This window comes from Pan paniscus, chromosome 2, assembly GCF_029289425.2.
Source record: "Pan paniscus chromosome 2, NHGRI_mPanPan1-v2.0_pri, whole genome shotgun sequence".
NCBI classification, from domain to species: domain Eukaryota; kingdom Metazoa; phylum Chordata; class Mammalia; order Primates; family Hominidae; genus Pan; species Pan paniscus.
In genome coordinates, this window is record NC_085926.1 from 2,977,699 (window position 1) to 2,993,519 (window position 15,821).

The following is a 15,821-nucleotide window of genomic DNA, read 5'->3' on the forward strand; positions in this document are numbered from 1 at the left end:
TGCTAGCTTTATAGCTTATTTCTGGCTTATAAAAATCCCATAAAACATTGGCCGAGTGTGGTGGCTCACTCCTGGCATCTGAGCACTTCGGGAGGCTGAGGCCCTCGGATCACTTGAGGTCAGAAGTTTCAGACCAGCCTGGCCTACATGGTGAAACCCCATCTCTACTAAAAATACAAAATATTAGCTAGACGTGGGGGTGCATGCCTAGCTATTAGGGAGGCTGAGGCGAGAGAATCGCATGTACCGAGGAGTTGGAAGTTGCAGTGAGCCGAGATCGTGCCACTGCACTCCAGCCTGGGTGACACAGCAAGACTCTGTCTCAAAAAATAAAAAAATAACAAAAAACACATTAAAAGCAACAGGTCAAATTGTATACTTAGCCTTTATATGCAGAAAAATATAGCCAAAATTATGTGATACAGCTGTGTATGAAGAAATATCAGGTCCTTTTTTCTTCATATTCAGAACTGTGTGGTTATTCTTCCATTATAGATAGCATTTGTCAATCTTCTACCAAAAGGTTCTATCAAGGCAGTCATCACAGAATCATCTTCAGAATCCATTCCTTCCATTCTACTTTTACTACCACCGTCACCTGAACAAGTTCAGTAATTTCTTGGAAAGATTGCACTCTTCCTGTTGTCAGGGCTGAAAACTCAATTTCTATAAATTATTGGCTTATATAACTGGGGCATCCAAGGTGTTGACTTCCACCGTGGACAGAAATGGGCTCAAAAATGTGATAAGGTCGCTGCTTCTCTTTCTCTCTTTCTCTTGGGCTCTGTTTGTCTTTGGATGGCTTCCTTAAGGCATGCTTTCTCTATATGGTAGGCAAAATAATTGCCAACAATTCTAGATTCCCATCTTCCAAATTTAGCAACCCCAGCAGAAAGAGATTGTTTTCTCAAAGAGCTCCTGGTTTTGATGGCATGCTTCTACACCCATCACTACAGACAAGAGAATAGGGTCTCCTGACTGGCCAGCTCTGGGTCCCTGCCCATCTTTATACCTAGATAGTTTGTCAAACAGCTTTCCCATTGAAAACAGTAATGCTCATTTTACTGTGCACTTATAGAAATGTGTATGTTATTGTATAGAACACATTGGCATTATTTCTAGATATATAATCATCAAAAGTAATGATTTATTATGAGCCTGAGAACAAAAACAATAATTTTCACATCACTAAAAAAATAGCACAAAGCTTGCCGGGCGCAGTGGCTCACGCCTGTAATCCCAGCACTTTGGGAGGCGAGGCGGGCGGATCACGAGGTCAGGAGATCGAGACCATCCTGGCGAACACGGTGAAAACCTGTCTGTACTAAAAATACAAAAAATTAGCCAGGCATGGTGGCGGGTGCCTGTAGTCCCAGCTACTCGGGAGGCTGAGGCAGGAGAATGGTATGAACCCTGGAGGTGGAGCTTGCAGTGAGCCGAGATCGCAGCACTGCACTCTAGCCTGGGTGACAGAGCGAGACTCCATCTCAAAAAAAAAAAAAAAAAGCACAAAGCCTAATATATAGGAGGTATTTAGTAAATAACTATGAATAAATGGGTTCAATATATCATCCCCCTTCTGTGTCTGTTTGGTGTCACCCATATGCTTTGTGAGGCATCATAATGTGTTGTAGGACTTCAGAGTGGCAGAACTACTCAGCAGTTGTCTTAGTCTTAACAGAATCCTTTGTAATTGCTTGAAACAGTGGGTCCAGGAAGGCACAGAGCTTCACTTAATAGAACATGTGGCTAACTCTGGTCTATTCATGAGTGTCTCACTGACATATGCCCAAGCACCTGTCCCGCCTGGTGTATTTTACGTGTCAGGCATCGTTCTAAGCACCGCACATCTTAACAACAACTCTATGGGATGTATATAGTTACTTTTATTATCCCATTTTTACAAACAAGGAAGCTGAGTTACAGAGAGATTAACTTTCCCAAAGTCACACAACTTCTAAGTAGTAGAAGCATGATTTGAGCCTAGACAGTGTAGTTCCAGAGTTTATGTTCTTAGTTACTACACTATATTGCTGTATAAAAAAGTGGTTGAGTTTCTCCAAAGAATAGTTTATCAAACTTGATATTACCCCCACATTTGGATAATAGTAAGAATAAGCGGTCACAGCAATATGTTGTGATTTAATGAAGACTACTGAAAATTACCCCTTCTACAAATGATCTCCCTCACTGTTTTCTCTCATCTGGAATTCTAACAGTTAGGGTCTTACCTCTCTTACTTACCTCTTTGCAAATAACAGTGGGAGAGTTGAGACCCTAAACCAATATCAGGCACTGAAATATTTAAAATAAATAGTATAATAGTTTATAAAATTATTTTGTAATTTCACAAGGCCCATAGGAAATTGGATAGGGAAACTCTGAGGACAAGGGGCAAAGAGAGCCTTCTACTAAGACTGTTAAAAGCTAGCTGGCTTTTATGCCATGCAGATACCAAAAGCAGGAAGCAGGGATGGAAATGATGGTGGGGAAAACATTTGAAGAGTGTGAAGCACTTTAAGTTAACGAAATTTTCACCGATCTTATCTCATTATAGAAGAAGGGATTTTAAAAACTGAATTAGACCAGCAGTTCTCAAATGGGGTGGTTTTGACTCCCAGCGTATCTTTGACAATCTCTGGAGACTTTTTTGATTGTCATGACGTGCGGAAGGGTTAGAGCTATGGGAGTCCAGTGGGTATAGGCCAGGGATGGTGCCCATTATCCCCCCCAGGACAAAGAATTGTTCAGTCCAAAATGTCATCAGTGCCAAGGTTGGGAAACTCTGTCTCAGAGCTTGCATAAGTAACTTGGCTATGCCATATACTTGACAAGTTTCAGAGTCAAGGCTAGAATCCAAGTAATCTGATGACAAGTCCTTTACTTGTTTCCGTATTCATTTCCTTCGGCATGTCAGAGTTTGATACAGGCGATGGCTTTAGGTTTTTGGAATGATCGTGATACTATTTTTAATGGTATAAGTTATTAATAGGTGTTTTTGCTTTTAAAGAGTCATCTCACCCCTCAGAATGTTTAATATGCTCCAAGCCAGTGTTACCTCATGAAAGATAAGTCTGTACATAAAACACAAATGTCACCTTACATATTGAATTCTCATATGCCAGTGTTTCACAATTTCTAGCAAATTATTTTATAAATGGAATGTGACTAACTCCTTTAAAGCTATTTTTGTTATTATTGAGGTAATTAAGATTTGTTCACCACTCTGTTTTTGTCAGTGCATCTGCTCCTTGGCAAATGAGGTATCAGATGGTCTTTATTGAGCAACTGTTATATGCGTAGCTGTGATGTGAATGAACAAAAGGCCTTCTTGTCTGTGTCTTTTTTTTAGCCAGAGCTTGGATTTAGCTTATGCTAAATTATTTTTTTAATTGTAGATTTTAGATGTTTTATTATGAGAAGTTGGTAATCATCTGTGTAAACTAATAAGAACTTAAAATTCATCATACATTTACTTATTTTTTTACCTTGATCTTCTAGTAAATGTTTAGCTTCATAGATTTAGGCTGCTATGTAAGGACATTCTCCTGTATCTGAGTAATGTGATTTAACAGAGTAATTTGCTTATGAGCATCTCTGATTCTTTCTTTATTGGCAGGAGGACTTGCACCTCTGCTTCTCATTTTGTCACTTTGGGTTCAGACACCTCTGTGATAGCCATCACTGGGGGCAGATTTCAGTAGACTTTGAAAAACTTGTTTTCCCTGAGGCTCCATATGCTTCCTGGTTTGCAAAATATAATGACCTGCAAATCCTTCAACAACAGCAATGGTTAGGCCTAGCAGTTACCACCTCACTGGCCATGGCTCCAGCTCGGCTCCCTTGCCTCCACCAGAAGCATGGGTCACCCCAGCCCAAAGGCCAAGACCTCCAACGCCAGGCCTCTACCAGAAAGCAACATAGGCACTGCCAGCAGGTACAAACTGCCCAACCACAGGTGCCCTTGTGCCTTGTCTGCCTCTTGTACCTTGATTGGGGATGACTCAGTTAATTTGCATATTGATTTCAAATTGTCAGAAGTAACAGTCAAAATACAAACAGAAGGCTGATGTAATTACTATATTAAAAGAAAATATATTAAAATGATGTTGTCCAATTTTTCCTATATATACAAATGATCAAATAAGAGAATACTTTTTTTTTTTTTTTTTTTTGAGACAGGGTCTCGCTCTGTCTCCTAGGCTGGAGTGTAGTGGTGCCATCTCGGCTCACTGCAACCTCCACCTCCTAGATTCAAGCCATCCTCCCACCTCAGCCCCCCAAGTAGCTGGGACTATAAGCTCAAGCCAGCACACCTGGCTAATTTTTGTGTTTTTTGTAGAGACAGGGTTTTGCCATGTTGCCGAGACTGGTCTCAAACTCCTGAGCTCAAGTGATCCTCCTGCCTCAGCCCCCCAAAGTGCTAGAATTACAGGCGTGAGCCGCCACACCCAGCCTCGCAAACACAATTTTAAAGATGAAAGAGAACCACTGCCTAGTAAATATCAGGAAACCTCTAGGAACCTTACTGACCCTATCTTACCTAATTCTTGCTATCAATCTATAAGATGGACATTGTTAGTTCTGTTTCATAGAAGAGGAAGTAAAAACTGAGAAAGTTAAGTAAGTTGTCTTTAGTGGTACAGCTAGAACCGACAGCCCTGGAATGTGAACTCCCATCCCTCTGATTCCAAAATTCTTTGTAGAATTCTTCCACCTTCATACCCTCTCATCAGACTGAGTCATAGATCTGGACCGGGTCTTCAGGAAGACTGTAGCTTCTCCATCTGTAAGAGCCTTCAAAAAAGTATATGCAGCATTTGCAACCCAGCGCATTTACATCTTCACCTGTGTTTTTAAAATGCTTGCTCAAAAGTTCTATGAAGTGAGGCTCTGCCCATCCTAGACCCCTGTTTCAGATATTTGAAAGGACTCTGTTAAGTATAGCACTAGTGCCAAGTGGTTCAACCACTCTGAATTCCTACAACGTATTACCGATTTTTCCCTTAGGTTATTTATTTATTCATGTATGTACTCGGCCACTTAAGAAATATTTCTAGTATCCACTACACGCCATCCTGTGTACTAGACCCAGGAGGTTCAGTCGTAAGACAAACACCATCCCTTCCCTCAGAGATGCTACCATTCCATGTGATAAGACAGCTAACAAGCAAACAAATAAAATTTCCTGATTGAATTTAGTGGGAAGAAATAAAGTGGCTGCAGGAAAACAGGGAGACAGGGAGAACCACTGTAAACAGTGAGTTGGGAGAGATCTATCAGGAAAAGCTACCTCTACACTGAGATCCTGAAGGTGAGAAGGTGACAGCTATGTCCAGATACAGGGAAATGTGTTCAAAGCAGGCAGAAGAGCAAGTGCAAAGGCCCTGAAGTGGGAAGGATTTCAAATACTCTGGAATATGCAGAAGGCCAGTGTGACTAGAGTTCCTCGAAGGGTAGAAAGATTAGAACAAAACAGTAAGTGAGAGAGGCTTTTTAAAAAGCTAGATCCATTAGGCTTTATAATAAGGCTCCAGCAAGAAATTTTTTCAGAATGCAATGGCAGAGCCAAGGATATAGCTTTAAGCCAGGAGAGTGATATAATCGGATTTAAATTTTAAAAGATCATCTGGCCACTGACTGAAGAATGGATTTGAGGGACAAGAGTAGAAATAGGCAGGCCAATTAGGAGGCTGTTTTGATAGACTAGGTGAGAAGGAGGGAGTGAAAGGGATGGAAAGATGTGGGCAGATTTGAAATAAAAGAGACATGTAACACATTTACCTTGAATGAGGTATCTGTCAGGTATCTGTGAGGTATCTGTCAGGACACAGGGCTATCTGTGTCCATTTTTTACTTCTCTGACAAGCCTCTAAGCCAAGCTGTGTGTCTTATTCATCTTTGTATTTTCCTACTTCTCTTCTGGTAGTCCTGTTGAAAACAGAGTTCTTCAAAATTCTTCCTCTTCCAGATTTTGCATCTGTCAACAAAAACATTTTCTTCCCTGCAGAAAGTAGATGTTTGTCTCTTATTGTGGGGCCTGAGGTTTGCCATCCACATTTGCTATTCTGCCAAAGTCACACTGAGTCATGGAATATTTTAATTTTTTTTAAGTTCAGTTTTTACATCTCATTAAAAATGTATTGGCTGACATATTTCAGAAATAAATATGCTTAATAATACCTCATTTAATTTAAGGCTCTCATTTAGAAAAAACACTTTCAATGAAAAGACTTAAATTGATTAATCAAGGGATTTTTTCTTATTCCTCATTAGCAGTTATAAGACTAACGGTGATCTACCATAAGCCTTCCCTTTGCCTAATGTGGTTAGAGCTCCCAAAGAGAAATTGTTACAACCTGTCTAATATTTATAATGGCTATTCCAACTGACTGTTGAGACCATTTTAGCAAGAAAAGAATTAAAAACACTAAACAAGTCACATGTCTCAATTATGTTTATGTATATGTGGACAAATACCCTAAATAAAGATGAGGCTGTCATCTTTACTACAAATAATGTAGCAATGATTTATGGTTTGAACAATGACAGAATGACAGAAATAATTTGCAGTAGGTCATATGAGATAAATTTCACCATTTTTGGTTCATTTACTTTGATTTCAGAATTACCATTTCTGAAGATGGAAACCTCAGAATCATCAACGTTACTAAATCAGACGCTGGGAGTTATACCTGTATAGCCACTAACCATTTTGGAACTGCTAGCAGTACTGGAAACTTGGTAGTGAAAGGTAATGGCTAACCCAAAGAATTCGAATATTAATATATGTGTCCTCATGTCTAATAATGTAATCTACAGAAGTGGCATCATTCATATTAATATGTACAGATACCACTGTATTGCTAAATTAATTCATCATGGCAAACATGATATGATTAATAATTCTTAGAGAACTGCTGGTAATTAATATGATTGAAAGGCTGTCTTATTTCAGAATCATCCAATACAATTTTGAGAATTATAGCCATTGTGTCTATTATAGTATTGTAACTAATGTTATCTTCAATCCTTTAATTAAATTTCTTTCAAGTCTCTATAGATTTGAAATTCATGTCTAGGAACACTATTCCAACAAATTAAAAACTCAAGACTCATGTACTATTTTTAGCAAACACTGTTTAAACAATGACATTGGTAATTTTTAAGATAGCTGTCCCGTTTATTCAGAGATATGGATATGGTTTATTATACTAATAGAAGGCTTTGATCACCTCTATGCTTTGCCTTAGTCACCCAGCCAACCTTGTCGGTTTTAAGGAAATAAAATTCCCATACACCATAGCCTGGGTGCTTTATAATTTTTATAGCAGAAAGTCCTTTATGCTTTTAGCAAAGCACATGAGTGAAACTATTTCAATATTAGCTTCATGGCATGGGCTGGAAGTGCTAAGTAACCATTGAAAAGGAGAAAATCTTAATTTACATTTCATTCGCATTTCTTTCACTTTATATATTGCCCTGTCATAGGATTTTTGAGTTGAAGGGATCTTGACAATGATTTGACTGAAGAAGATGAGGCTCAGGTTGGTGGTTCTCTCAAGGTCACGAGTAGCAGGAGACCTGAACCCAGATCCTGATTCTGAGTTCTTCTTGGTCCTTTATGCTGCACCAGGAAACAGGAAGCCTTTCCTGTTTCTGAGTAATTTATACAGATGGGTCATATCATATTATTTCCTTCTTGCCCATTTGTAGTTCCCTTGGTGAAGACAGATGAAGGCAAATAAAAATATCAAAAAAACAATTTGCCTTTAATTTAAAGAAGAAAGCTAAAAATTACCTAATTAAATATTTTAGGGTCATTAGAAGTTGGAAATGTACTACTCTTTTGGGAAATCTTTTTATCATTAACATACTTGACCATGCAGATAGAAAATTGGAAGTCCAAGAGTTAGAACTAAATATATGTTTAGATTGATTACAGCTATTTCAGTCTATTAATTACTTCCTCAGAGCACTAGCATCAGTGTATGACTGACTGCTTGTTCACTCTGTTTCATAGGCAAAGGAAAAAGAGGTTAGATAATATTTGTAAAGCGCAGTTCTAGCTAGAGGTTTTTGCTAATGTATGACTGTCTTGGCTAAAGGAAGTTTAGTAATCATTTAGGACCAAGAGAGATCTCAATGTTTCAGAGCTGGTTAGACACAGAGCTGGGATCTGTTATAGATTGTTTGTGAATTATGGAGATATAAGAGAATATTAGGTTGACATCTTAAATCATAGTTAAAAGACAGGGATTGAAGTCAGAGTGATCTGGGTTTGAGTCTCATTTCTACCACTTACCAGCTCTTAGACAAGACACTTAGCCTGTGTGGGGATAATAGCAGTGCCAGTCTCATGGAGTCGCTATGATACCTGTGAAAATCCATGTTAAGTGATTACTGTGGTGCCTGGCACCTAGGAAATATTAATAGTTGTTTTGTTTATAAACATGTTTTCATAAAATGAGGTTGTTCTGATGACTATGATAATCCATGCTAAGCGATTAACAGGGTGTCTGGCACCTAAGAAATATTAGTATTTGTTTTGTTGTTTATATATTTTCAAATGGATATGCGTGTATTCTAAATCCTGTTGAAATGAACATTTATGATATTTCCACCCCAATAGAATAATTAGCAAAGAGAAGTGAGCCTATAATAAAGAAACGGCTAAGAATATGAAAGATTCAAAACAGCTAAGCATAGAAACCGTATATATGGTGTCTCATATTGTTAAAAGTAGGGTATTTTCACAGGTAGGAACAAGGTATGTTCTGTATTTTATTATCATCCTTCTTATAAGTATTGGCTTCCTTGGCTCTCCCAAGAGTTGGCAGAAAGGAGAGGCCTCTATTTCCCATCAGAGTTTGCATCGCAGTGATACCACAAGCCCCAGGACAAAACCGTTCCCAACCAACTGTGCAGATCCCTGCTGCTCATCTTACACTGAATCACGGTGCAAAGCCTACAAATATATCAGGGATTAAATACGTTATAGTTGCCTCATTTTTGTGTGGTTATAAATATTGCTAAGATAGTAATTTCTACCTATTCTAACAAACAAAATAATTTATTTCTTGCCTTCTAGTAAAATGTGAACAGGTATTCAGCCAAGTAAGTATAGGATATAGTTTTAGGCAGTTTACAGTTACAATTTTTTAAAATTTTATTAACTATTTGTTTCTTTCAAGGTATATTAGGAGAACACTAGTTTTCCACTAACGGCAATGATAACAATATTTCAAAATAAATTTACGTAAAGAAGTGAGTCGGTACAAAGAAAAGTACTAAATATGCATTGTTATAGGAGGATATGCAAAAAATCATGAAGATGGTATATTTGAATGTCTAAAACTAGGAAACATGACTTGAGGACAATTTCCAGGAGAGTTTTAGTGGACTTATAGATGCAGAATTAGTATGTCCTGCCCATGCTACCCACATGATTTGCTGAAACATTCACAACACTTTAAAAACTGAAATTTCCTAATAGGTGAGAGAACGAGGAGGGACTGAGGTAGGAAGAGCCTGGCCCAGTACAAAAAGAGGGAGGCAGGGATGTGTAGGTATGAGCCGTGAGGTTAAGGGATGATGTGCCCAGGTAGCCTGATTGACAGGTAGAATTCGTGTGTTTCCAAGCAGAGTTATTTCTGGCAGTGGCTCCTGGTTCTGAGCTGCAGTTGGTTTCTCCACAGAGGTCCTCCGATTCTTATATTCTTCTTCTAGGTGAGGTGGGGGAAAAAAGTTTTATTTGGCCAATATGTTCACAGGAGTTAACAATCCTGTTACTTTAGATAAGGTCAGAAGAGATTTGGGGGATCATTTATCTCCCAGTGTGGTTGGTTCTCACTCCCATTAGCATTAATGGGAAGTACGTGTGTCTGCAGAGGGGCCATCCACAGTGCGAGGTCTCCGAGAAGGACATTAACATAAACGGAGAAATATAATTTGAAAATCTGCCCCATAAAGCACGATATAGGCAGAGAAAACCATTCTGAACTCCGCATGAACTGTGCCAAGTCCTGAATCCCACATCAAAATGCTTGAGCCCTGCACCTTTAGTGCAAGTGTAACAGCTTAGCCAGAAATATGACTGAGCGCTGTATTTTAATTCAATTTTGAGATCTACAAAGGGACTAATTCATCAGAGAAGGTGTTCTGTAACCTTCAAATGTGCTTGTATTCTTTCCGATTTCCTCATGTGTCTGGGATTAAAACACCGTGAAGCTCAGGCATCAGAACATACCTTTCATGTGTCTGGGATTAAAACACCGTGAAGCTCAGGCATCAGAACATACCTTTCATGTGTCTGGGATTAAAACACCGTGAAGCTCAGGCATCAGAACATATCTTTCATGTGTCTGGGATTAAAACACCGTGAAGCTCAGGCATCAGAACATATCTTTCATGTGTCTGGGATTAAAACACCGTGAAGCTCAGGCATCAGAACATACCTTTCATGTGTCTGGGATTAAAACACCGTGAAGCTCAGGCATCAGAACATATCTTTCATGTGTCTGGGATTAAAACACCGTGAAGCTCAGGCATCAGAACATACCTTTCATGTGTCTGAGATTAAAACACCGTGAAGCTCAGGCATCAGAACATACCTTTCATGTGTCTGAGATTAAAACACCGTGAAGCTCAGGCGTCAGAACATACCTTTCATGTGTCTGAGATTAAAACACCGTGAAGCTCAGGCATCAGAACATATCTTTCATGTGTCTGAGATTAAAACACCGTGAAGCTCAGGCATCAGAACATACCTTTCATGTGTCTGGGATTAAAACACCGTGAAGCTCAGGCATCAGAACATACCTTTCATGTGTCTGGGATTAAAACACCGTGAAGCTCAGGCATCAGAACATACCTTTCATGTGTCTGGGATTAAAACACCGTGAAGCTCAGGCATCAGAACATACCTTTTCTAACCTTTTTACAATACTTCTATCATTAACCATGCTTTTAAAATCCAATTCTCTTTCTCCCTACCCTTGCCCCCATGTTTTGGAGAGAGGCTGAAGATAGTGTCAAACACAGGGTCAGCAAGTAGGGGAGGAGAGGGAGGTGGCACATCTATTCCACCAGATACAGGAGGTTTACAATAAACCTCTGACAAGCAATCATCACATGGATAAATATTCAGATTCTGCAGTGAGCAGGCTCCCAAACTGCAGAATTCTGACAGGTGCCCAGGGGGCTCTTGATTATCATCCCATCATCTGAATTCCTAAATTTTACTGGTTTTATTTTTCAGGCTAGTTATAATATACTTGGGATTTGGTTTGCTGTTTCATTTTAAGCAAGAACAGTTCTTAAGTCAAACCCTCAAATACTAACAGAAAGCATAATGTTAGACCTTTAAACAAAAATGTGCTTTTGTGATCATTGACATCATTGAGAACTCTATGGAGGGCAGGGTACATTTATATGCAATATTGTACTTACTAAATCATGTTTATCTCCACAGCAGAGTTAAAGGGGTGGTGGTGGGTGGGGATTTTGCATGACACGGTGCCTCTGCTGTACAGGTTTCATATGACAGATATTTTTAAGTAGCAGTCCTAGAGAAGAGCAATTTAGAGTATTTGTTTGGATGTAGTTCAACAAGATAACTATGTTAATAGCAACCCTCACTCCTATTGATTATCTCCAGGACTCAAAATGTAGGGCAGTATGCTGTGGATGCTGTTAACATAGTCATCTTGCTGAACTACATCCAAACTGACCTTGAGCAATTTTGCAACTGGTGATTCCAGACTATACTTTGGGAAACACTGTCCTACACCAAAGAACTTTGTACATGCATGCCACCTAGCAAGTGAAAGTTCAGCAGAGTGCATATTAGAAATGCGGATCTCCTGGGCCTCACTCCTACCCTAACAAATCTAACTCCTAGGGAGGAGGCCTGGAAAAACCTACATTTAAAATAAATACCCCAATTGATCCTTATACACATCAGAGTTTAGAACATTGCATTTTCAGGGGTTTCACACTACGCTCTGTGGGCCAAATCCATACCTGTTTTATATACCCCAGGGGCTAAGCATGGTTTTCACATGTTAGCTGGTTGAGAAAAAAACCAAAAGAACCATAATATTTTTGGGCATGAAACTCTTATGAAATTCATCTTTTAGTGTCCATAAATAAAGTTTTGTTGTCACATAGCCATGTCATTTTTTTTACATATTAACTAAGGTTGCTCTTGCCTTACAACAGCAAAGTTGAGTAATTATGACAGAGACTGTGTAATTTTTTTTTTTTTTTTTGAGATGGAGTTTCCCTGTTGTTGCCCAGGCTAGAGTGCAATGGTGAGATCTCAGCTCACCGCAACCTTTGCCTCCCGGGCTCAAGCGATTCTCCTGCCTCAGTCTCCCTAGTAGCTGGGATTACAAGCAGATGCCATGACGCCCAGCTAATTTTTGTATTTTTTAGTAGAGACAGGGTTTCACCATGTTGGTCAAGGCTGGTTTCGAACTCCTGACCTCAGATGATCTGCCCGCCTCGGCCTCCCAAAGTGTTGGGATTACAGGCATGAGCCACTGCACCCCCCAAGACTGTGTAATATATAAGTACCTATATAATATCCTCAACTTTGCCACTTCTGCAAAACCTTAAATATTTACTAGTAAGTCCTTCACAGAAAAGAAAAATACTTATCCTTTCTTTGATAACTTTTTCTCTTCCTCAGATCTTCAAAATTCTGTCCAAGGTATAGTCTGGCCAAGCTATACACAACTTTTCTTGTACCCCTGCTGATCTTGCATGCTGGAAATTTCCACATGTCCTTGAGTCTGATTCTTAGCTGGAAGTGGTAGGGAGTTTTCTTTCCCAGGACCTTAGCCTCACCCCAGTATCCAAACGGTTGACTTTAGAACTTGAATACGAGTTGAAAATCCAGAGGAGAGATAATAAATCATTGATTGAGAGGGAGGAGGAAAATTACTTGGCAGACACTGGAACAATAATTCAATTTGATTCTCCAGCATGTGGGGAGGATTCACACAGCTGGAACCAGAATAGTAAGCTAAGAAGACCCTAAAGTAAGAAGCACATGACCTGGTGTTTTTTTAAAACACTACTCTCTTGCTAAACCTCCCACCGTCACCAGCCTAAATCAGCGGAACTGTTCCACCTTTACCTCATAATTCTCAGACTGCATGTTCTTCCTCTAATAGCAATTTTTTTTTTTATTTTGAAATTGACTATATAAAGTTTTACCCTAATTCTGTCTGGATTTTAAAAGAGTTCTTTTGGCTTTTCTGTTTATTTAAATGTCTAAATTCAGTGCATAGAATTACTTTTATAGTAAGAAAAAATAAATTTATACTTTAAGTAGCTTTAATAGAAAAGAAGTCTTTAGTGGAAATTGACTAAGATCACAGATACACGTAACAAGAAATTATTTTGTATTTTCATTCTTCAACCCTACAAGCCGAAAAGGTTCCTGTGGTTTAGCTGAGCATTTAACGGATTCCTTTATTGCCAGAAAGAGTGCTCATTGTTCACCCCATAGAAATTTTATTTATGTTTAAATCAACAGATTTCTTCATATATATATATATATATATGTGTGTATATATATATTTGTACCAGCACCAAAGAGTATCTACAGCATTACTATTGCGCACTATATAAAATTCTTCTGTTTTAACTGTAGGACATTGGGAAATATCAACCTTTCCATGCATAGCATAATAGACGCAATAAAGTAGAGTCTTTTCAGTTGGAACTTTATTTTGCAAATGAGTTTGAAGCAGCCCAATCTTCTATGTAAAACTGTTCAAGGCTTTATACAGATTTGACAGGGGATCAATCAGAAATCAGCAACATACAATGACGGTTGGCTGCTAACACACAACAAAAGCTTTTAACATTGGTCCCTTATAACTGAATACATTTCAACCCAATTAGATATCTTCCACTGGAACCAATTATTTCTGGGTGATAATTAAGGGTATTTCTAATAGGATTAACACAAATTGTGACCCTAGGCATCTAGAGTAGGAAGGAAAAGTTTGTCATTAGAAGTGCTAAATGCTAATTATGGTAGGTCCCTCAGTAGAAGAACATCTGGCCAGAACATTTCAATACTAGATCCTGTTAGATCTGAGATCTGTCACCCTGGAGTTGGTACCAGCTATGGCAGGAGAATCTTAAAAGAAGGGTAGGTAATTGTGCCTCTTGTTCTTCCTGTGTTCACAAAGCGTGACATAACCTGGAAATCTGATGAAACAGGGTGTGATTATTTCCGCTGACATTCTTATGGACATGTGTGAGAGCCACATAGGTTGAGCAAATAACATGCCTTTGGCGATATCAATCATGAGTAGAATGATTCCCCTTTTGTCCAAATCTCTCTGTAAAAACCTTCTCTCCTTTTGTAATGCTGATTGCATACCATGACGGTCTGCCCTGACTCCAGCCTGCCCATCACTTCTCCATCCTTGGTCTAGAGGGAAGATGTAATTCCTTAGCTGTTACATTTCTCTATGCCAACTCTGTCCTTTCATAGCAAAGCCTCTATGCTGAAGACAGGCCTCGTATTTTTGCTTTTGGCATAAAAGACACTCTGTGGGTCAAGAAGCTTGTGTGGTAACATCACCTCATTAATAATCAGGGAAAGGCAATGTAAGCATCTGTGTGGTGTGATTTTTTTACATATGAGATTGGCAAAAGAGAAACATCTAACAGTACCTTTTGTTGGTGACTATGTGAGGAAAATGGTACTCACACACTCTGAGTAGGGATAGAAATTGCAATAGATACTATGGAGAGCAAGTAAAATTGAGAAAGTGCAATCTCCATGGCCCAGCAATTCCATTTTCTGGGCATTTAACCTAGTGGGATTCACACGTGTTCTGAGGCAGACTTGCAAAGGTGTTCCTTGTGTTGTTGTTTGTAATGAAAAAAAAAACAAGGAAATTAAAGAATAATACATATGGTATCATTTTATTTAATATATTGTATGATTAAATATAAAATTAGTCATATAAAATAATACCTTATAATGTTTGCATACAGAATACACATGCAGCATAAGCCCTAACTCAGTATTTGCGGGGAGGATACCTGGAGTGAGATTATGTGAAAGGACTTTAGCTGTATTGGTAATATCTGTTTGGGTAAATTTTTAATATATATTCATGGGGGGAAAAAGGCTGGAGGTACATGAAAATGTGTTAAAGCCTTCTAATTCTGGAAGAGGGAATATGAGCACATATTGGTAAATTTTTGTTGTAGTTTTATATGTAAAATATTTCAAATTAAAAAGAATACCTCAGGTCAGAATCCTACATGGTCAGATATTGCAGGCAAAGCCATCCAGACAGGAGGTCTGTTTTTTCAGTTCTCTCTCAGATATTGTAGAAGAGATACCTTTTACCTGGTGATATTTAACCCATCCCATACAAATAATTTCTTTGTTGTAAGGAAAAAACTCTCCTATAAAATGAATTAATGAATTCTTTTGTAATGAATATTTACTAATCAGAATAAACAAAACAAACAAACAAAAAAGGCAAACAGAATATGACTCTTTGGCTTCATTATATGTGAAGCACATAATTAATTTCTTTTCCAGCAATTCAAAGAGACTTATGTTATACTGATTCAGTTTAATTGAACTTATTACCACAAGAAGATAATAAGAAGTATATTGAAGATATCCATCTGGCTTGCATTGAAAACCTCACATGTTTCATTCTTCATGACTGTCATAGGCCATACTAATTGCCTCATTTCAGCTGTTTTATAATCAGTATGATTTAGCTATGAATGCGATAAAATTCTTACTCAAGAGGAAGTGGATATTAAAA

The 15,821-nt window shown here is 38.5% G+C and overlaps 1 protein-coding gene across 7 annotated transcripts in view; it reads left to right on the top strand.

Moving 5' to 3' along the window:
- The window catches only part of LOC100989577 (contactin-4), a 960,081-nt gene that overhangs the window by 881,204 nt on the left and 63,056 nt on the right, over positions 1-15,821 (top strand). For all 7 annotated transcript variants that reach the window (XM_034955676.3, XM_063602085.1, XM_034955675.3 and 4 more), the window contains one exon: positions 6,627-6,754. In XM_034955676.3, the coding sequence (XP_034811567.1) occupies positions 6,627-6,754 (128 nt within the window). The remainder of the gene's footprint in view (positions 1-6,626; positions 6,755-15,821) is intronic.